Source organism: Parambassis ranga, chromosome 12, assembly GCF_900634625.1.
Source record: "Parambassis ranga chromosome 12, fParRan2.1, whole genome shotgun sequence".
Classification (NCBI taxonomy): domain Eukaryota; kingdom Metazoa; phylum Chordata; class Actinopteri; family Ambassidae; genus Parambassis; species Parambassis ranga.
The window spans coordinates 13,368,921-13,391,071 of NC_041032.1; the positions used below are offsets into that span (position 1 = coordinate 13,368,921).

Here is a 22,151-nt window from a genome sequence, read left to right on the forward strand (position 1 = left end):
ATGTGGGTGGGTGGGTGGAGGGGGAGGCAAACCTTAGAGAGAACACAGGAGTTAGGGAGGTAAAAGTCACACGTCTCAGGACCTACATCCTTTAGAGGCTCGGCAGCACAACATGGCTTTTCAAAAGACTCATTGAAATGTGGCCTGAATATGCAGCGTGTTCCTCCTTGATGCATCTCTAACTGATGTTTATATAAGAACTGAAGCACTTGGACTGAATCTGCTTTACTGAGTTAGTTGTTTACTGTTTTGACAGCTGAATTGTTCCGTTTTAATCAGAAAATGAAAGTAAACAGCCATAGCCCTTCAGATTTCAGCTCTCATAGCTGGCGGTTCTATGAGCTGTGCAGACGCATGAAAACGGTGCACATATACATAAAAGTCTCATTGCCAGTTGATGAGTTTCCTGATTTTGTTCTTGCGTGATGAAGGTGGGCCGGAAACGTGTGCATGATTATATCAGAGCGGAGCCATTTGACCTGAGAATGAATTCAGATTGTTTCCTTTGAGGTGATAGTGGGTGTGCAGTGGGTTTTTCAAGATCAAAAATGAAGCTCAAAGTGACCAACGAGAGCACAAACACACCTATAAAACGTCCTGGAAACCACAGTTTGTTTCCTTCTGTGCTTCCTCATCCCCCTCCCCTATTCATTTTGTTTCCCTTTGCTATCTAAACCTTCTGTCGTCACCTCTTCTCGTCGCGCTCCTCGTCGTGCTGTAAGACCTGAGAGGTAAATATTTGCTGTCCGTTTATACAGAAAATCTTCTTGTCAAAGAGACCAAAGAGAGTGGAGACGTCTTTTCCAGATGTCTCCTGCATGAGTGTAAACAGAAAGAGAGCCTGCGCTTCATTTCACTCCGATGAGTGAAAGGTGTGACTTAACATACAAGTCTCTCTCTCATCCTACATCAAAGGCAGAGATCAGGCTTTCCAGGTTTGAGCAACATCTCCACTCAGTGTGTCAGCAGGTTCTTCTCTCTGCTTTATTTTCATTTCCGAACCTCCTCCTCCTCCTCCTTCGCCCTTCGTCTGTCCAGGCTTGCTCATTGCCTCGGGATGGAGAATGAGACACAGTGAAAAGTAAATAAAATATGAATAAATAGTGCGTGCACCTGCAAATCCACTTCTTACTACAGCGTTTACTTTCCTTGATCAGTGTGCGTGCGTGTGTGCGTGCGTGCGCCACTCTCCAAAGATCAAGACAGCGGACATGACAGAGTGAGCTGCATTCCTCTCAGGTGATGACAGTGATCATCCACAGGCAGTCTGGATTCAGCCGAGCATAGATGACAGAGTTCGGAGTGACACACTGGCATACGTTACCCGCAGTCCTCCCATTCGCCTCGGGCCGCGTGTTGCAAGTAACAACTGAATATGTGGGTCATGGGTTGTGACTACAAAGCCGCTCTCACACATAAACATGCACAAATCTGTGCGTTTGCTGCTCTAATCCTCGCTGTCAGACTCGGTGTCAACATGATGGACACACAGAGAGGGAAGGGGGGGGGAGTAGTGTTCGATGTTAAGTGGCAGGGTGACGGCAAAATGACAGTCCTGAGGCAACGCGCACACAAAACAATAATCACACAATCCCTTCAACACTTCAACACACCCCTTTACTGGCGTCTCAGCACAACTCTACAACTCAGGGAAATGAAAACACACTCTCACTCTAGTCAAGGCTGTTTCCTCCAAAAGTTACACTCAGAGACTGGAATATAGAGTTAGACATATGTTTTTCTTACAGGGAGTCAAACATTTGACTTAGTGGCCCAATTTTTTGACTACCGGACTATATCCGGTTAGTTTCTGAGTCTGAACAACGCAAATCCGGCTATATCCAGATTGATTTCAATCCACATCTCGGAGGTGGATTTAGCCGGATTGGCTCAAATGTGGCTCAGGTCTGAACGCAAATGCAGCTAGCGAATCCCGCTAGCGACGTGATACTTCCGGTTCACGGGGACAGTGTCCAGGTTGCATACAGAAGCCGTATGTACCATCGAACTACGACAGCTTTACCCCGAGTTTATTTTCGACAGGGCTACAAAGGAATAAACTGATTTTAGAACCGAAAAAAAACCAGAAGAACAAGCGACACAAAAAAAAAAAATGCATGACACATGCTCACACGCGGTCCTACGGCAGCCTGAACGGACTCTGTATACTATGAGGCGCCACCTAGCGGTTTGGAGGACAACAGACAAGCCGAGTTAAGCAGGATTGAGCGTGGACACTTGTGTGTGTGTGTGGTAGCCAGATTTGAAAATAGGTCTGAACGTATCCAGCTTAAAGACTATCTGGATTCAATCCTACTTTAGCTGGACTTTCTCCGGTGTGAACAGGGCCTTAGAGTAACACAGGGTTTTGACTCAGTATTTCATTTAGATTTTGTCATGATTATTTGTGTGTCTAAACAAGTCAAACTTAGTATCTTACATTTTTACGTGGTCAGTCACTCTCTTGGCTTCTCAGGGTTTGTCATATTTTCGGCTGGTTTTATTTTCCTTACTGGCACAAACTGGCTCCCACATCAACCTCCAAAATCCTTCAAACAACTTATTTTGAGGATCGCTGTTGTCCTCACCCGACTGCAAGTCATTTCCTGGAACTGGCAGCCAACTGGGAATGATAAAACCTTTAACGATTCCAGCAAAGCACCGGCGCTGGGAGTCACAGCTCTCTAATACCTTGTGTACTCTCCACATGGGCCGATGTGCCAGAAGCAACACCCTCATTTGTCACTCTGTCAGAAAGATGGCTGCGATACCGGTGCTGGTGGGGATATAAAAGGAGGCTGGATCCCTGGATGGAGCAGTCTGGAACAAATGGCCCCTGTGTTTGAGAGATGAGCACAGAAACGGCTCTGATTTGTCCACAGCTCATAAAATGGGCAGAATTTAAATTCAGAGGTCAAAACAAGGATGCAGTGTAAAGTCAGTGTTTCTACAGCGGGCCTCTTGTGTCTTTGAATCCAAGTGTTCTTGCTGCTTTATGTTTCTGTGAATGTAATTTCTCAATAATGAGATTATTGTCAGGTCATAAAAATATTCAGAACAATTTGAATACTCACACACACACACACAACTAGAACACACACATCCCATCATCGCTTCTTTTCCTGCCAAATCATTTCCACCAAATCCGTTTTGATACGACATCACAGCGCCCCGCAAAGTGAAGATAATCCTTGACATTTTTATCACTCAACCCCCCTTTCATTGAGGCTGCGCTCCGCTTGCCTGTCTTGTTTGCTGATAAAATCTGCCAGCCGATGCAAGCCTTTGCGGATCGCACATCAAAAAAGGTCTGTTTCCCCCCACAGGGTGACGAAGTGTCAAAATAATGTGTGTGTGTGTGTGTGTGTTTGCTCTGGGTGGCAGGCTAATTTAAAAAACTTCATTTGATCATGGTGGCCATTTACATGCTGTTATAGGCTGCATCTTCTCCTGCTCTCATCCACTGTGTGTGACACAAGAAGCCAACAACATAAACAGGTCATAATAATTGTATGGCAGTCAAAAAGAGATGAAGGAAAATTAGGCTAAAACATTATGAGAACAACTTAAAATAATATGTACGTCTTCATTTTATCTTTCGCTCCCTGGCGGACACAAGCTTTCATAAGTCACATGTGAGAGATGATGTCACGGGGAGGGAATGTTCGAGTCCTCTTCTCCATCCTCCTCGGTAATGTTAGCGAGTACATGTTGCTGCGTGAAGATGTGCGAGCTGTCAGATGTTTTTACGCAACAATAATTCACCACAGCTCAATAAAACGTAAGTAAATGTCCAGAGAGTGTGTGACAAATCTGTGGGAGAGATGACATGAGAAGAGGAAGGCCAAAAATCCACTCAGAGCCTCCGTTATGACATTCAGACTGAAGGATGAATCTCATCTATGTCCATGTTGAGATAAAAAAAGCTCCTTTATCTGAAGAAAATATTAGACGTCCTTAAACATTCTGGGCTTTCCTGTAATAACGCACCAATTTTTCCCCAGCTGGTTCAGTGGAATGAACGAACCTGAGCCAGGCCGTGGTTTTGATTTTAACAGCAGCGAGCACAAACACTATAAATTTACAGTCACAAGAGAGAGTTTTTTTAATAGGCACTCAACTTTGGAAAGGCAATAACTCTGCCGGTCTTACTTTCCCTCTGAAATGCTCCCACTGTTTGCTGAGGTAGCCGAGGCAGCTGGCAGGCCTCAGCACTCAGCTTGACAAGGTGCTTTGAAATACCAATCACTGAGTTTATACAACAGGGAGGGCTCGTAAATATGTCGAGTGGGGAAAATATACAATGCCATACTTCAGTTTTTTTACCCGCGAAGACGGAGATTTACGGTCCGAGCGGCATGCACACCTTACAGGTGATATAATATATGCTCAGTCTTGTTCTGGAGCCCATTTATCACACATGACAGTGGAGCAAAGTGCTAGTTCTGTTATCCTCGTGACAATCCTGCCAGCACCACCCACATGTATACACAAATGTACATGGATACATGAAACTCATGCAGTCTGACTGTGAGTAATTTACAGCAGGAAGCGAGGAGGAGACAAAAATAACACCTCAAAGTCTTCCTTAGCAAACCTGTCACAGTTCTTATTTCCACTTAGCAAATGAGGGTTTTCTGTTAATATCGAGACGTTTGTCATGAGTAAGGAGAGGCGTGGAAAGCGATGCCCCTGTCTACCATTATCACGGTGAAAATGGCGACCACTGAGGTAGCAGTCTGTACGTGTTGGACGATCTGGAGCGTTCCTCCTCCTGCTGAATCTTCTTCATTTCTCTTTATAGTTGTCTCAGAGATCAGCATAGTCAGCCCCTGTAACAGCATGACCTTTTTCTAGGTTTTGGAGGCCGTTTGGTGGACCTAGTCTGATCCCTGGTTACAAACTGCTGCAGAAATCTCTCAGGATCTACCTTAGATATGGCAGATTTTTGTAATGGTTGTGTTCATTGATTTTGTTGTTTTGTTGATTGTTGATGTCAAGTAGAGGCGCTCTCCCTTTGGATCGTGTTTGCCTGGCATACCAGCCCCTTGAGATGCACCACAGTGTTAAACATGTGCACCTCCTGCAGCTTCTGTGCATGGTTTTATAAGTTTCCATTATTGCATCCATCCAGCCACCACAAAGTGGCAACCTCTGATGTGGATGTGTCCCAGACTGAATTTACTCACATGGCCACTTGATGGTGACTCCAAAAGTCCATCTCCATCTATTTGTTGACTCTCATTCAAGATGGCAGCACCTGGTGCCCCAGCGCTGAGGGTTCAAATCCACCTTTTCATAGTTTTCAGTCACGTGACACATACAAACCAACAGAGCGCTTTATTTACACTCTGTAGTCACCACCCTTACACAGTAAATGTTGGGTTCATTAAATTGCATTTGTCAGATGTTGTTTACATGCTAAGTAACACCTCATAAGTGTTATCGTTACACCAGATGTGTCTCTGAGCAGAGGTTATCACTGCCTCTGCCAATGAGCTGAGGAGGAGAATAACATCCTGTACAGATAGAAGTAACAGAAAGCCAGTGGAGGTGAATGAGGGGAGAGGAGGACTGATCCATGCTTCAGACATATTAGGAGTAATCTGGATTTATGATGGAAAATCACGACATTATCTCACCCACTAAAGTTGGCCGTAACGTTCTGGAGCTGGAGGGGAAACTGTCCTACTTCAGCAGAAATCTGAGGTCAGCGCGGAGAATATTTCACGGCGTGTCAGAGTTGCTCTGTACACTGTGAATAATGTTCAACATGACACCGTAATGCTTGTTCAGGTGAAAAACGGTTCCCTCCTCAACTTTCTGGGGCAGCGGTAATAATATTCCATCCAGCGGTGGGGCTGCGCGTGAAATATGGTGCTGCTTCGCATTCATGTATTCATCCTGGAGAGATAAATTAGACCCCAGACATTTCAATCTAACTTCCTAAATAGAGCACTTTGTCATCACTAGGGAAAGAGGCGGGGGGGTGGAAGGGTTTTTGGGTGATCAGCAGAATAATTCACGATTCTTTACATTCTGTAAATAATCGCCACGCTCTACAGGAAGACAAAACGCTGCTTTAATCTGAAATAATTCCTCATCCTCTTCCACTCTGCAGCACCTCCTTCATCTTGGTCTGTGCAGTCAGACATCATGCAGAATGTAAATTTGTTTGTTTGACATCGCTGATGAGTTACATTTCACATTAATGGCCTTTTAATTGAGGTCCTCCGGCCTTTGTAGCACCGTGGCCTCCCTTTGCTTTGACTGACAGGCACACTGCTGTCCTTCTTATCCCACACTGGACACCAAGGCCTGAGGGACAAACAGTATGTCTAAAAAATTTCAAATTAAAAGCCTTATCCCTTAAAAAGGCAGAATAACTGAGGGGCATCGTGCATGCTGTTTGGAGTTTGATTTATTTGCAAAGACAGAAATACAAATAAAGAAAGCAATCTCATTTACCACCTTCCAGTGTTGCCATATTCTGTTAAACCACAAGTCAAGTGTTATGACAGACTTTGTCTGCGTAGCTGCCATGTCTGCAGGGAGAGAGGAGGAGGAGGAGGAGGAGGCTGAGCGATGACAGATGTGGGACGAAGGCTGCCGTCTGTAATGTTGTGTTTTGGGTTGAAGCAGTTGCTGCTGACCGGTGATTATGCTGCTGCCTATGTTTGGTGCACAGCTCGCATTCTGAGATTGTAAATGGTGCGTGGATTCATGCCTGACATTTATGAATGAGGGTTGTGCTGAGGGTTAAGTAAATAAAGCCGTCAGAGTGGGGCTTCCTCTCATTCCTCCTCCTCCTCTGTTGTTTAAACAACCCACAGGCTTTTCTATCAAAGTGACTTATTGAACTGAGGCGGATCGATGCGTGGTGACATAGATCCTGGTCTTGTGCTCTGTTACAGCTAACTGCTTTTTCTTTGATTTTATAGACAGCTTTAGGATTAATGGGGATCCAGTATGAGAACAATTGACTCCTGTGTTGCCCTCTTTCTCATTATTAGCACAAGGAATCTGTACTAATTACAAATGACTCCATGAGGACACACTTAACACTCAACACACACCCCTACACACACACACACTGTATGTGACATTTAAGGCTTCGTTTTTATGGTATATGGGACACATGGTTTGCCTCGGTCGTAACTTGTGAATATCTGGTATAAAAATGAATATTTCTCCTCATTTAAAGGAAATTATTGTTCATTTGGAAGCAGCTCCTCATGATTATAATGTGAGCTGATAGCTTCTTTCCCCTTCCTATCCATGGAGGTGGTGTGTAGTACCGGGCAAGGACTGCTGTTGTAGTCACTGTCTGCAGCGGGTAGTTTCTTTTGGATGATGTTACATAAAAGTTTTGGGCTTTATGATCCACGAAAGAAACAGGAAAAAAAGTGGATGTAGCACAGAGTGAGAGCCACAGCACCAGTGTTTTGTTACTGTGCAAAAATATACATTTTATACTCTGTTGGAACACACACTTCAGAAGTTTAACCTTGTTTTAATGTCTCTGACTGGCTGCTTGTAGCAGCAGCAGCAACAGCAGTGCATGTTGGGAGTTGGAGTTGGGAAACAAACCACATTTATTTTTAGCCTCTCGTTTACATCTAAATGAGTTTGACCGTCACCAATTTCTCTGTCGTACTCTGTCAAAAACCCTCACAAATGAGGTTTTGTATCTGTTAAGAACAGAGGAGAGATCAATGGTAAATGATTACTTAGTGAAGACTGTAGGGAGCAATGGAAAGGTTTGTTTACCACCTCCAGGGCTGTGCACTCACAATCAATTTCCGTGCAACCATCAAGGAAAAAGAGTCCAAATACACTGAAGAGTTAAAGCAAGGACGTGATAAAGTGGGCGGCAGATCTGTGGAAAGTTGTCAGTCAGCTCCATTTTAGACAAAAAATACTTCGCTAACAGTCTTCATCCAATCATCCAACATGCAGTTCGAACAGACCATGATAAAATGTTAAACAGTAGTTCTGCATGTAAACCTTTATTCTCCCAGTATTATCGCTTCATTTAAATAAAACAACCTGCATTACATTAAATTCTTTTTCTTGGCGCTCCAGCCTTTTTACTGAGTACAGTAGCCAGCAGGCAGCTCTAAGTTTTTGGAATAAGATCCTGTAGGAGAAAAAAAGCCAAGTCTTGAAGGGTGTGAAAAAACATCTTTGATGTCAGATGAAATTTCACTGAACAGCTCAGTACAATCTGATTGCAGGCTGGCGTCCTCTGGCAGCCTGCATCTCTGCGGATCCTTCCACCCACAGGACATGCAAAATGCATCTGTGCTATACGGACTGTGTGTGTGGAGTGTGTGTGTGGTCATGAAACACATTTTGAATAGCAAGCCGAGTGCAGCATTGAAATTAATTAGCCAGCATTAAATATGAGCAGTGAGTTTGTTGTATTTCTTTCTGAGAGATTGAGGTTGTGTTCAGGAAGGATGAGAAATGAAGCTGCAGTTCCACCTGCAGCCTCTAGAGGGCTGCCTCTAAAAGTGAGTCAATCCACGTAGACCTCTTACAATGTTCAACTCTTAGCTTGTTACATACACGAGAACAGAGAAATCTGTTCGTGTTTCTGAGGTTCGGCCCGGACTTTCCATACTTCAGGACCTCTTGTTTGACCTGTGTGGATTCTGCTCTAGTGAAGAAGCTTTTCCACTTCTCCACATTCACCACACCCACTCAGAAGTTCCGACCAATCAGACACGACCAAGAAAAAGGTTCAGACGATGTGTCGAGAAAAAGCTGTGAGACCTCCCAAAGCAGCGCTCTGTGAAGCCAGAACAGGTTTCTCTGTTCTGGTGGAGCATGTAACAAGGTTTACAGTAGAAACAATGCCATCCATCCATCCATCCATCCATCCATCGCCTTCCGCTTATCCTGTGTCAGGTCATAGAGGCAGCAGCCTCTCCCTCACCACCTCCTCCAGCTCATCTGGGGGAAAACCAAAGCACTCCCAGACCAGCTGAGAGATACAACCCCTCCCCTGCTTCCTGGGTCTGCCCCTGGGCCTCCTGGTTGGACTTTCTCAGAGCACCTTATGGGGGAGGCATCCCTGTGATGCTCAACGCAAAAGCAAGCCCCTATGAAACAACACAGAGCTTGGTTTCCCTCGCCTAGTTATGGGTACCAAGGGTCGTCGCTCATTGTGCTTCATGGCCAGGCTCAGCCAAAACAGCTGACCAGGGTTTACCCTCATGCCGGCCCGCGACCCATAAGAGGGGCCATAGGGGGAGGGTGGATTGTGTTCTGGGTGGCAACCAAGGGCAGGGAGCCTGCTGTTCTGATCCTCGACTGTTGAAACTAGTGTTTGGGACAAGAACTGTGGAAAGATATCAAGTATAACACAATAGACTACAAAAACACACAAATACAAAATGAAATACTACTAATAAAGATGATTAAAAAATATACCGTCATATGAGAAATAGAGTCACCTGAAAAAGAACAGGTTTAATCAAAAGGTGACATCAGGTGTGAACGGTCAGCTTCACACATTTTGTTTTATTTTAGATTAAACAGTGAGGACACATCTGCTGTTCAGAGCTTTATAGATGTCTAAATGTTGTTTCCGCAGCTTTATTTAAGGCCACATCAAAGACAGAAATGAATACACCATCAATCACTCTTTGCCTTTGACCGCAGCACAAACACTGTTCATCGCAGTGGGAGCCGTTAAGGTTTGAGTCCGTCGCTCCATTGTTTCACCATGTGTCGCTGCTTTGATTATGTTTCTAAGATAAGAGAACAAGAGGAAACCCGTCTCAAATTAAGCAACAACAGGAAGCAGTAATCACTCACAGACACTGTGCCACTGCTGGTTAATGACCGACTTCAAGGCGAGTCATGAGAAGTTAAATGAGAGGAGTGCTATTGTTTATTGTGGCTGCTTTCTCAGCGTTTGACCTCCTCTAACTTCTTCTTCTCCTGTGCCACCGCTTTTTTGTCTTCCTCTCCTCACACAGACTTCTCTCTGCTGCTCCTGGGGACGTCCACACCTGCACTCTCACCTGGTGTCTCAGGGACCAGGAGTCCTGTAGTAATGTTATACCTCTGCACAGCTCTGGCTGGTTCCTGCTGTCCCTCGCCGTGGTATTTGAGGGACAGTTTGAGGGTCTGTGCTGTCTTTCTGCTGCTTCTGTCTCCCTGCTGTCTGCTTACAGCGGTGTAGACTGTGACCTTGTTTCCTGATGAGGTGGCGCTCCCACTCGCTGCTTCTTATCACAAATGCGACATTGATGGATGGCTGTGAGTAGCTGTTGTGCTGTTCGGGGGCATCAGGTCACGGCACCAGTTACTTTAAGCAAATGTTTTGTTGTTGTTTTCTTTTTTTACCTGAAGCCTGCTTTCAGATTGTTAATGAGCTCTGTAAGCAGCATCACAAAAGAGAATTTTCCACACACACATCATGTATTTTAAAGGAACTCTGCTTTTACATAAGTATTAATTCATCACCCCTTCTTTATGTTTACACGGGAAGCATTGCTTTTGAAGATTAAGGAGGACCCAGTGAGAAATGTACAAATATCCGTCAGCTAATTCACATTATGCAGCCTCTTGCCCACAGGTTATGAAGGATTAGGGAAGATTTCGCACTCAATTGAGGCTGCAGAGGATTCAGAGAATCAAAGCCCCTCAGACTCAGGACTATTTTTGGGCTGCCGCTAATAGTTCTTGTCAGCCGTAATTTTTAAGTACTTTAACCAATTCATTGTATAATTAGGTTAACAAAATTAGCTCATTGCAAAGTCAGTCAGCAGGCAGTAATGCAATAAAGTTATTAACATTCCAGATTTATAGAACCATTAATAATGTGGAGGTGATCTGTCTTCACTGGTAAAAATGGCATAAATTAATAAAAGAAATGAGACTCCGGTGTGACATGTTCTCTATACTTTATTGATTTCTTTTGTCCTCAAAGCAAAAAGACAGATGATGTCTCACTCTGTGTCAGAATTAAAGCATATCTAGTATGTTGGAAATATGTCACCTGTCCTGTGTGTCAGCTACATTTATGTCTGCTTGTACTGTACACATAGAATACTGTAAAAAAAAAGTAGGTCAAACATCACTAATTTGTCTTTAGTTGGATTCTCATTTGTGAAACTTGATGTGTTTAAAGGGTAAATTACTAATTAAGCACAACAATATTATTTATTGAGTTGTTATGGAGCAAATGTACTATTTAGGTTTTACAACAGGATTTTACATGAATCAGAACTCTGCTGTTCAACAAGCTTCTGCACCATTTTCTTAATGGTGGCAAGTTGACCCATCAGTACGAAGCTAGTTTTTACATGCTGGTCTGTAAGTAACATAGCTAGTGGCTAACACTTCCACCTTCCACCAACTGAAACATCAGCTGTAGGATAGATTATTTTTACCTTGTACCAACGAAAGTACTGACATGATCGTCAGAGGATCTACCATGCTGACTTTCTGTAGCACTGCCTGGTAGTTGATGTCTAGACCTTGATTTTAGTGGTGATCTTTTGATCATCATCCCAAAGTTTGAAGTACCTGTGTAGGGTTTGATATTTTAGCATGGAGGCCTGTGGGGACTGCCTCACTCCCTCAGGTGGCCATTAGAGGAACTGCAGTGTTTGGAGGTGTTTTTTGACTGTGAAGCTAAATATTTATTTTTTTCAGGCTGCTTAGCAAATATGCTAGCATGCTAACACACTAAACAACTATCAAAAGTATATTAAAGGCAGGGTAGGAGATTTCATTCTGATGCCCTTTTTGTTAAATTAGTGTAACTTCTCTTTACAATCTGATAGCAACCAATTAGTTCAGCATTTTCGCATTAAAACGAAGAATATTAATCATCTGTGGAAGCTATAAGTAGTATAAGAGTATTGGCTGGTTGTCTCTCTCTTCCTGCTCTGCGAGCACCAGAGCGGTACGTGCATGATGGCCGAAGTCACAGACCGCAGCTCGTCTTCAGGTAATACGCGTCCATGTGATTAGGAGGTGTGGCTTCTGGGTGAGCTCCGAGAGAAAGGGGTGTGTGTTTACTTTCGAAATCTGGCTGACTCTCACCGAGTTTTCAAAATCTCCTACCCTACCTTTAATAGAACTACAAACTAACGTTACACAGTTAAAAATGATGTCAGGCCATTTCACCTAACTTTGAACACTGTTAATTTTTTAGCCGAGCTACTAAAGGTGCCGAATTAACTGTTAGCGCTTCATTTTTAAAATCAAACTACACATTTACTGACAATTATCACTGAAGTACTTTGACGCTAAGAAACCTTAACATTCTGTGAAAAATGTCTACACATGAGGAGCATTTATTTCTCAGTAACGTCTTGAAGGATTTATGGATATCCTGTCAGAGGTAGTGATGATAGGAAGTGTAATTCAAACACTATTAATCCTTGAGTGTTCAGATTTGAGTTTGTTATGACCATGACAGGAAGAATTATGACACACACACATACACACACTCACACTGTGGCTCACACCTCTCATAAGCATTACAGACAAGCATCTGGACTTGTGTTTGCCCTTCATGCACTCATCTGCCGGCTGACAGCAGAGTGAGAGCTGACTCATGTGATTTATTTCCAGTGCCGTCTTTGTTCTCTGCACCATTACACTCACAAAAGAGCATTTTTAGTTTTAATAAGGGGTTTACTTTCCACATCCCGGCGCACTCATCGTGGCCCTCTCTGTGAAGTTGTCAGCGGACTCTTCTTCTCGGTGAAAGTTCCTACTCTGTTCTTTTGATCTCACGTTTCACGAGCTGGAAATGAAACAATTCAAAATGACATTTAAGCAAAGTTTAGTTTTCCAAAAATTCATCTTGTGATTGTGTGGTTTCATTTAAAACACTGCACGGTCATATGTCAGACATTTGATACACACACACAGATTGTTTGCTTTGTTGCTGTAGATGAAGTTGTTTCTCTGGAAGCCACAACCTCACATGAAGTCAGATTGTTTCTCTTAATCACAGTTGACAGCACTTGAACTTGTGCCTGCTGTTTTTTTCATGTTCTGGCTGCGTTCAGGTTTAGATGATGGTGCAGTTTTGGCAAACAGATGTGCAATTTTCCAGTTTATGAGCACAGAAAACATCCATCACCCACCAGAATAAAAGCTGCTCTTGTATGGTAAAGTCTCTTGCGTAGTATTGAATTAGAGTGATTCACATGGCACAGTCTGGCACACAGAGTGCCTTTTGTTTTGTATTTAAGTAACAGAGTAAATGTACTCCATTACTTCCCTCAGAATGGTTATGACAGTGGATAAATGAGTGAAGGGGAGCGCGTCACTGGCAGGCTGACGTCGCTCCGCCTTTTACGCACGTCCTCCCCGCCCCGCTCATTACCCATGCGGCCACCCAGCGGACAGACAGCGGCTGCTGCACTTTGAAGTCCGCCTGTCGTGATCAGAGAGCTGCTGAAGTCCGGAGCGGAGACACGCAGCAGCGGGACGCTTCCTCTCAGCACTCGGACTCTATGATAAAGTCTTTTTTACGCACCGCCTGAAAGGACGCTGTGTGCGTGTGTGGAGTTTGATATTGGAATAAGAGCCGTGTGGGAGATGAGGATGCTTCAAACCAAGTCCTAAAAGAGGCTTCTACGTCCTTCGGGACATCTGAGGACGTCTGGTTCTGGATTACATATAATACATTTTTTTGGGGAGGGGGGGACTAAAGTAAAGGCACCATCCCGACGCTGCGCTGCGCCCTCTCTCCAATGAAAGATCCCCCTCCAGGATCAGCTACGGATCGAGTCAGTCAGCGCATCGAGCTCAGTGAGACCTCTAGAAACTCTCGCCCCGGTGCCGTGGTCTCTCTGTTGACCCCTCTGGACCCGCTAAGGCAGGCAAAGCGGCTTCCCATCCGAGTCCTCAAGATGTTGAGCGCACACACCGGACACTTGCTACACCCGGAATATTTACAGCCTCTAACGTCCGCGCCAGTGAGCATCGAGGTATTTCCTGACTTTACGCCGCTTATAGCTTCCTTCATACTGTGTAGAGAGGACTGCGCTGTTCCTGATTTCACAACAGAAGGCAGAAGCATGTGAAGATCAGTTATAACACATTTCTTTCACAGACTAATTTACATTTTCGTCTTTGGAGCAACATGAAAGTCAGTGGCTGGTTATCATGTGTATATTATGGAATTATTGAGCAGATCTTACTAATAAAAAGCATATTTTTGCTCAGTTTTAGCACAGATTTAATGTTGAGAAATACTTTTCGTGTCATCACAACTTCCCAGAGCCCAATTTAAGTACTTACAAATCTGATTATTGTCAGTCCTTGGAAGCTTAAGACGCCCTCTTTGCCTCTGGAATGTTATATCTAACATTTCCCTGCATTATTTAATAAATGAACACTGTGAAGAGACTCCTCTGCTCCTTTTTGTACACATTCTCAGTAGAACTTAACCAGATTTTGTCTTTTTGTTGCAGCTGGATGCTAAGAAGAGTCCTCTGGCCCTGCTGGCTCAGACCTGCTCTCAGATCGGTAAACCAGACCCTCCGTCTTCCTCCAAGCTAGGATCCTCCAGCAGCCAGCAGGCGGACAAGGAGCACAGCAGCCGGTCGTCCGTCTCCAGCCTGAAGCTGGGGGAGCACCGCCCCTCCCTGGAGGACAAATCCAGCTTCAAGCCCTACAACAAAGGCAGCGGAGACAGTCGCAGGGACGGAGTCACCAGCAGCAGCTCCAGCAGCAGCAGCGATAAGGTCGGGTTCAGAGTGCCCAGCAGCAATAACAGTACCGCTAATGGAAATTCAGCCAGTGGCCAGCAGTCCTATCCGACCCACGCTGCCTCACCCAGCTCCAGAGGGAGCAGTAGCACCCCACCTGGACACACTCAGCAGCCGCATCACAAACAGAGCGTGTCCCCTGGTGGACAGCCGTCCTCAAACTCCCAGACTGAACCTGCACTGGAGCAGCACAGTCCTACCAGCACGAGCAGCAGCAATAATAATAATAACAATAATGTCAAAAAGGACGCTGATGTAAACAAGAGCAGCTCAGACAGTCCGCACCACGCAAACTCCAGCCACGTCCGAGCCACTACAAACTGCAGTAATGGCAGCTCTGACGGAGGCTCCAACCACGATGGAGGAAAAGGCGAGTCTGCTCAGCCCAGCCTCGGGCCCGGACATATCACCCCTATTTCTCCTTATAAGACCAGCCAGCCACTCTTTCCACTGCCCTCCTCTAACATGGGCTACCACGGGTCTGTGGTGGGCGGCTACGCCGGCTACCCGTCCCAGTTTGTCCCTGGGTTGGACCCGACCAAGTCGAGCCTTGGCGTAGGAAGCATGGGTGTCCCAGGAAAGCACCCGAGCTCGAGCCCTCTAACCGGCGCCTCCCCTCCCTCTTTCATGCAGGGTTTGTGCAGGGACCCCTACTGTCTAGGCTACCCGAGTGTATCACACCTGGGTGGAAGCAACTGCAACTCCTGCATCCACGACCCGTCCTCCACCCTCAAAACGAGCTTCCCCCTGGTGTACCCCTCCCACCCACTGCACTCACTGCACCAAAGCTCCCTGTCGTCCAGTGCCTCCTCCTCCCTGTCCCATCCCCTCTACGCGTACGGCTTCATGCTCCCCAATGACCCCCTGCCTCATGCCTGCAACTGGGTCTCCGCTGGAGGGCCATGTGACAAGCGCTTCGCTACGTCAGACGAGCTCCTGGCTCACCTGCGCACGCACACCGCTCTTCCTGTGGGGATGGACAGTAAGCTGCTCTCTGCCTCCTCCTCCGGGCCCGCCTCCTGTCACCTGCACCTCCCACATCAGAGCAGCCCAGGCACTATGCCCAGCTCCCTCTCTCTCAGGGCTCCCCCCAGCCTGGGTTTAGCTCGCTATCACCCCTACAGCAAGGTCCACCTTCCCTCTGGACCCTCCTCCATATCCCTGCACTCTCTGCCCACCACAGGTCCATACTACCCCCACTACGCCCTCTACAGTCAAAGACTTGGATCTGCATCAGCTCTTGGATACCAGTAAATGTTTGTAGAAACGGTTCAACAGTATTTTGAAAATGTGCCTGTTTACTTTCTGGCAGTGAGAGCGTCATGTCAGTCACTTAACTATGAAGCAACAGCCTGTTAGCTTAGCATAAAGATGGGAAAAAGGGAAGTAAAAAGATTTAATAAGTTTTAAAGGTGCAGAACTATCCTGCAGCACACTAAAACATACTGGTGGCTGGATGAACCTTATCAGATCAGAACTAAACACGAAAATGCAGACAATCTTTGAGCGCTACCGAGTTAGCAGTTAGCATGCTGGTAGATAGTTTGTTGCATTTGGAAGGATGATATGTGCTGTTCATAGCCTTAATTTCCAATACTTACTAAGGACTAAGGACGCTGGCTGCACACCCTGAACGCTCAAGTCATACCTGCTGTTCCACCTCTGCACACTTTAAGCCAAACTAAGCTGATGTTTCATATTTTACAGGCCAGAGAGTCAATAGGCACATTGCAAAACAACAGTTGACCCTTTGCTTTAGTACTTAATCGTGGCGAGTTGCTGCTTCTCCTGGATTTTGACTTGAGAGCATCTTCACACCTTCTTTTTACTTTATATATATTTGAGTTTTTTTGTTGTGAGGACATGCGTCTCTTGCATGCCTCCACGTTGCTCGGATACTCTCTCAGCAGACGTGACTCCTGCTGCCCTGCCACATTTGGCAAATTGATGGTTTGGACGCTGCGTAACGGCTCGGCTGGATGTTTCAGGGTTCTTGCTGCAAATGATGATGATTTAGTGCAGAAAAATGTAGTGTGTCATGGATGGCAGTAAGCTGCGAGTCCGACCGCAAGTCGCCTTTTTTTTTCTTCTTCTCCTCCTCCCTGCATGTAAGCTCGAAGGCCCATCCACGGTTTGTGCTGATTTGTTTTGGTTCCTTCTGTTTTGTTTGATTCCTACTGAGATGGTGTATTTATTTTGTACCATATGAATCATTGGACAGTCCCCTGGGCGCTGACAGGTGTCCGACATGTCCTCTTTTAACACTTCTGCTGGAATGAATGTTGAAATCACATCTCTTCTTTTTCCTCTCTGCGCTTTTCTGATTCTTTTTATTTTCAAAACAAAAAAAAAATCAATAAAACTTGAGATGTGATATTTTTTGTAAAGAAACATAAATAAATAAAAAAATTGAGCAAGCTGTGGAGGGGGGGGGGGCAATGAATAGGGGGGGGTCATATTTTGGTAAATAAATCACACTGAAGATGTTTATTCTGTCGTTGTTATTTCTGATGCAGTTTATTATATCATCATGACAAGAAGACGGGTGTCCTCAGCGCCTGCCTGACTGGTTTCACCAGCTCTCTGAGAAAACAGCTGACGTGCTGAAAGGAAGACGTAAACTTCTGTCAGCGGTCGTAACCCAGCAGCTGCTAAAGAATCCCATGATTGATGAGTTTGGGTGACGTCGATGAGCAGGTCACAGCCGCGTCGCCTTGAAGCAATAACATCCTCGTTTTTGTGCTTGATAAAAAATGGCCGCCTCATACAGGCTGTAGGATCCTGATAAGAATCAGAACAACACACACGTGTTCCAAGACATTCACTCAAGTTACCGCGCCTGCCGCATGATTGGCAGGGGTAATGTGCCATTTCCTAGCAACATGACACTGTGACACCCTCTGCGAGGTATAGATGACCCACGCTGGTCAGTCACAGCTCTGACAGGGACCCACGGGGGTCAGGGCAGCCTGAAACAGGAGACAGCGCTCCTCTTTCTCCAGTGTGGGGTTGGATGGGATGGAGTTCGACAGGAGACCTCGTCAGGCCCACTCTGGAGGGCTCAGGTTCCCAGATATGGATCAGAAAAGACACATTTAGTTTATAACTGGAAGAACAGAGGACAGATTTACTGGAGACGTTTGGTTTTCAGGTATTTCAGCTGCTCTGTAGCCAAAGAGGTGTAGAGCTGGAGTGGGATGCCACCTATTGGTGAGCAGGGATACCTGTTTGTTTTCAGGTTTCATCAAAAGGAAAGACCATCTTTGACCTCATGGGGTGTCAGCCTTCCTAAGTATTAAATGATGAGGTTAAAAAAAGAGTTAGTCCAGAAGGCTGTCCTTTAAAATGAACCATAATTTACTGTCTACTAGGTATATGTACAGCCTACTTCCAGATAAAGATTATAAACAAGCTTTTTAGGGTCATGGTGGGCTGAAGCTACGGTATGTGGTCTTAAAACCCAAATCCAGGCATTAGCATTTAGCATTTTTGCACTCATGCATTCCTCCATCCCCCCCGCCCAGCAATCAGTGTGTTTTTGTTAGCTGCCTGAAGGACAAGATGGCGTTGGACATGTTGGGAATCGTGTAAATAAAATAGTGATTATTTTAATCCCGCTTTAATCCTGCATTAAACCTGTCATTATTTTGTTTAGATGGATAATCCATCTTTTAAATTATGCTAACTACAGCCAGTGTTTCCTCCTTTAAGCTTTTGTGTGTGGTTAACTGTGACCTCAGACAGATGTTGACACAATAATGAGGGGTGCTGTGCCTGGTTATACTGAAGCCGTGCAGGGTAACATTTGTGTTTGGTTGTGTTTTGTTGAAGGATCTTAGGTGATGTGAGCTTCCTGGTCATCCCTGCAGCACAGTATATACCTGCTAACCATGTTAGCATTGTCATTGTGCAGAGTACGCTCCTTTACTGTGTGCTCTTCTCGTCACCAACACTTTCTGTTGTTGGCGACTACATTTGCTGCTCGAGGAAGACTCAGCTGTTGGCAAGGATGGAGGTGGAGGTTTCCACCCATATTTCTTCACCTTTCGTCATATAATACGTCCTCTGCTTCTCTGATCTTCTGGTTTTCAGATTTAAACCTCTAAATTAAAGCCAGTGTTGATGACATGTTTTGCTGTGAGTCCTCTGGTATTGTTCTCCCTGCCTGGCGGGTCTGAGTGAGTCCTGGCTGCAGCCTGACAGCTGCAGTGATTAATGATGACAGGCTGTGGAGCTGCTTCCTCATTACATGACAAGTCTTTAACCTCTCTATCAGCCGGAACCAACAGAACGCATTTAAAACACGGATATATGTTTTAATGACTCATTGGTGCCATCAGAGCTGGAGAAGCTTATTGCATTAAAATCATTAGGTGTAGTCAGAAATGACCGACATGTGCAGTGATACTTTCTCTGAATGGTTCCTGCTTCCCAGAACTGGACTCCTCTGCTTTCATTTTGTGTTCTCTCCAACTTTATCACTTCATCCATCATCCTACTATGAGGGCTTTTCAAGTGGTCCAAAAATAAAGCGGACACAGATGTCAGCCATGCTATACTGATGTTTTTAAACCTCTGTAAACCCATCACTTACATCCACCCACAGGCTGGGAGAAATGTTGAAAATACTCGCTGACAGAAAAACACTCCGAGAGGCCGCCTCAACCACGGCGTTGCTCGTATGTTAAATAACCCACATCCAAGAGTAAGTGTGCACTCCAGCAGGTATTTCTGTTCCTAAAAATGGCCGACCCTCCACCTCTCTTTTCTTTTGTTACAGGCAGTTTAGTGGCGTACAAGAGGGCAAGCGCAATTATGGTCTCTCTGCTAATGTGCACGGCCCCAGCTGGTTTTGATCGGGCTGTGCTCTGAGGGCTCCCAGCTCAGTTGTCAGCTCTCATGCATCACAGACCCGGCGCTTAACGGAGAAACGTGCTTTGGCAGTGACCAGCGGAGGCCTGGAGGCCAGCAGCGGTTGCCGGTGGGTTAGCCACATGCAGTTGTGGGAGGGAGGGAGGGAGGGGGTGACACCATCCTCTTGCTTTTCCTGTATCTGGATCCTCACGGCCACATTCCTTGTGGTTTTTCACCCTCTTCGTGAACGTAGCCCCACCGTAATTGGCCAGCGTGACCCAGAACAGACGCCACGCCGCAGACTTGGGAGGTCAAAGAAACGGCTCCAAAACACACACACACACACACACACACACATTTTGGACAGACAGAGAGAGAAAGTACAAAGCAGAATGAGAACGAGGAGCTTGCATGGAAATACGCAGACATGATTACTCAAATACAGTCATTAAGGAGGAAATGTTGTTTTTCAAGCTGTCAGGATGATTAATGAGGGAGAGCAAGTCCACTCCAATGCTGTTGTTTAGTCTAACCAGCAGACCCGATCTCTGCCACTAACGTACAACAGACAGGATGTGTGTGTGTGTGTGTGTGTGTGTGTGTGACAGAGTTCAGAAATCTGGTGTCAGGACTCAAAAAGAATAAAACTGCATGATTATTTTGGTACAAAGAAATCACTGTAAATATATTTCTGTAACCAAAGATGGAGGAAGCCTCTGTGATGTCATGCATTGGTAGGTAGAGACTACGGTCGCAGCACCTGTGCCTACCTACTTCCTGTTTATTCCAAATACGGGTAAAGAGTTGATGCAGTTACACTCTTAATTAGTCATAACCTTACATTAGTGTAAGGCGGCTAAATTCTTACAAAATTTGTGAGATCCCTACTCCCCTGATCTTGCCAGGCTTCAAGCTATGAGTTTGCGGCCAACCCGTGGGTGGGCCGGACCAATTAGCATCCTTGGAGGAAGTTGGGTGTTGTAGTTGCACCTTTGTTGGCCTATTTTTCTCATAACAATAAAAACATTGCTGCCAGCTTTTACAGATCCACACTGATTTGTTTGGTGTCTGCTGAGCTGATTTGTTGGTTAGACAGAGACTGACAGATGGTTCATCCAATCACCTTCCAAAAGTGCTCTTCCTTGGACTCTCTCCATCTGCTTGATGGTTTTGCTAGTAACAGCTCTAGCCAGCCAGATACTCTGTGGTCATCTTATTCTGTTTTATGCCGAATAAATTACCACAATGTACTGAGAAGACGTAGAACTAGGAATGATTTAAGTGGTGCGATTAAAGGGAACTCTTTGAACCCCATCACAGACTGCAGAAATCAGAGTAGGTGTTAGAGAGACTCAGCAGGGCCGGGCTCTGGAAACATCGGGTTTATAAGTATTTGTTTTCCCAGTTTTAGTGAATAGGAAAAAAAAAATGTTTCCTGTGATATTAAAAATGTCCGCTTGCGATGAAAGCCACTCTTCTGGTTTCCTTCGTGTTTTGCTGCAGTAGGTCACCTGGCCTACAGCTGAAGTGTCGACACATTCTAGAAAATTAGCCGTCTCTGTGAGCCTTCCAGCTCCACGCTGTGCCAAAGAAGTCCTCAGGAACTCCAGATGTTCCCCAAATAATGCTGGAAGGCTGATAAGGAACCAGCTCTCAGCAGATGTCCGGTGCTCGAACTTGTTGATTTAGTAGCTGTGAATGATGAAACGGTGTTTCAGTGTCTGACTGGCTTTTGTCATGATGCAGGCAGCTGTGGACCGGGCTGACATCATGTCGGTGGACGGGAGCGAGAATGAGATGGAGTGCTGGTGTTTGATGTGTTTGTGAAGGACTCTCTGTTGACGTGCAACCATGGGAATGTGGAAGCTGACGGAGTGTTAACTGCTGTTCAGAGGGTTAAAGGTCACCACATTTATAGTGAAGTTATCTCACCTCAAGATCCACTCCAACTCTATAACCTTAAAGGTAGGGTAGGAGATTTTGAAAACTCAGTGAGAGTCAGCCAGATCTGGAAAGAAAACACACGCCCCCTTTCTCTCGGAGCTCACCCCGAAGCCACGCCTCTAATCACATGGACGCGCATTACCTGAAGACGAGCTGCGGTCTGTGACTTCGGCCATCATGCACGTACCTCTCTGGTGCGCGCAGAGCAGGAAGAGAGTGACAACCAGCCAATACTCCGTGCAGGGTCCACCCGGAGGATTGGCTGATGTTTTTAGCGTTTTATAGCTTCCACAGATGATTCATATTCTTCGTTTTAATGCAAAACTGCCGAACTAATCGGTTGCTATCGGATTGTAAAGAGAAGTTACATTAATTTAACAAAAAGGGCATCAGAATGAAATCTCCTACCCTACCTTTAAGGTTATAGAGTTCATGTCAACATGCTAGCATGTCAGTTTAGATGTTATAATGTGGACCATGCTAACACTTGTTATTTTGCACCACATGTTAGGTGCACTGTGGCCTCAGAGCAGAGAAGGTTCCTGGCTTGGATCAGCTGGTCTGCCTTCCAGTGAGGTTAACTCGGGACTCTGAATTAGT

General features: G+C 45.4%; 1 protein-coding gene across 1 annotated transcript; it reads left to right on the forward strand.

Annotated features, from left to right (window-relative positions):
- Nucleotides 1-13,409: 13,409 nt before the first annotated feature.
- On the forward strand, nucleotides 13,410-17,120 carry LOC114443656 (zinc finger protein 703-like). Its single transcript, XM_028417893.1, has 2 exons — nucleotides 13,410-13,970; nucleotides 14,457-17,120. The coding sequence occupies exons 1-2, from the start codon at nucleotides 13,734-13,736 to the stop codon at nucleotides 16,005-16,007; spliced, it is 1,788 nt and encodes a 595-aa protein (XP_028273694.1). The 5' UTR covers nucleotides 13,410-13,733; the 3' UTR covers nucleotides 16,008-17,120.
- Nucleotides 17,121-22,151: the final 5,031 nt, after the last annotated feature.

Excerpts from the sequence above, each read along its gene's own strand:
- LOC114443656 (XM_028417893.1), top strand. The coding sequence starts at position 13,734 with ATGAAAGATCCCCCTCCAGGATCAGCTACGGATCGAGTCAGTCAGCGC. Across the intron at positions 13,971-14,456 it reads CCGCGCCAGTGAGCATCGAG|CTGGATGCTAAGAAGAGTCC; the intron begins GTATTTCCTGAC and ends TTTTTGTTGCAG.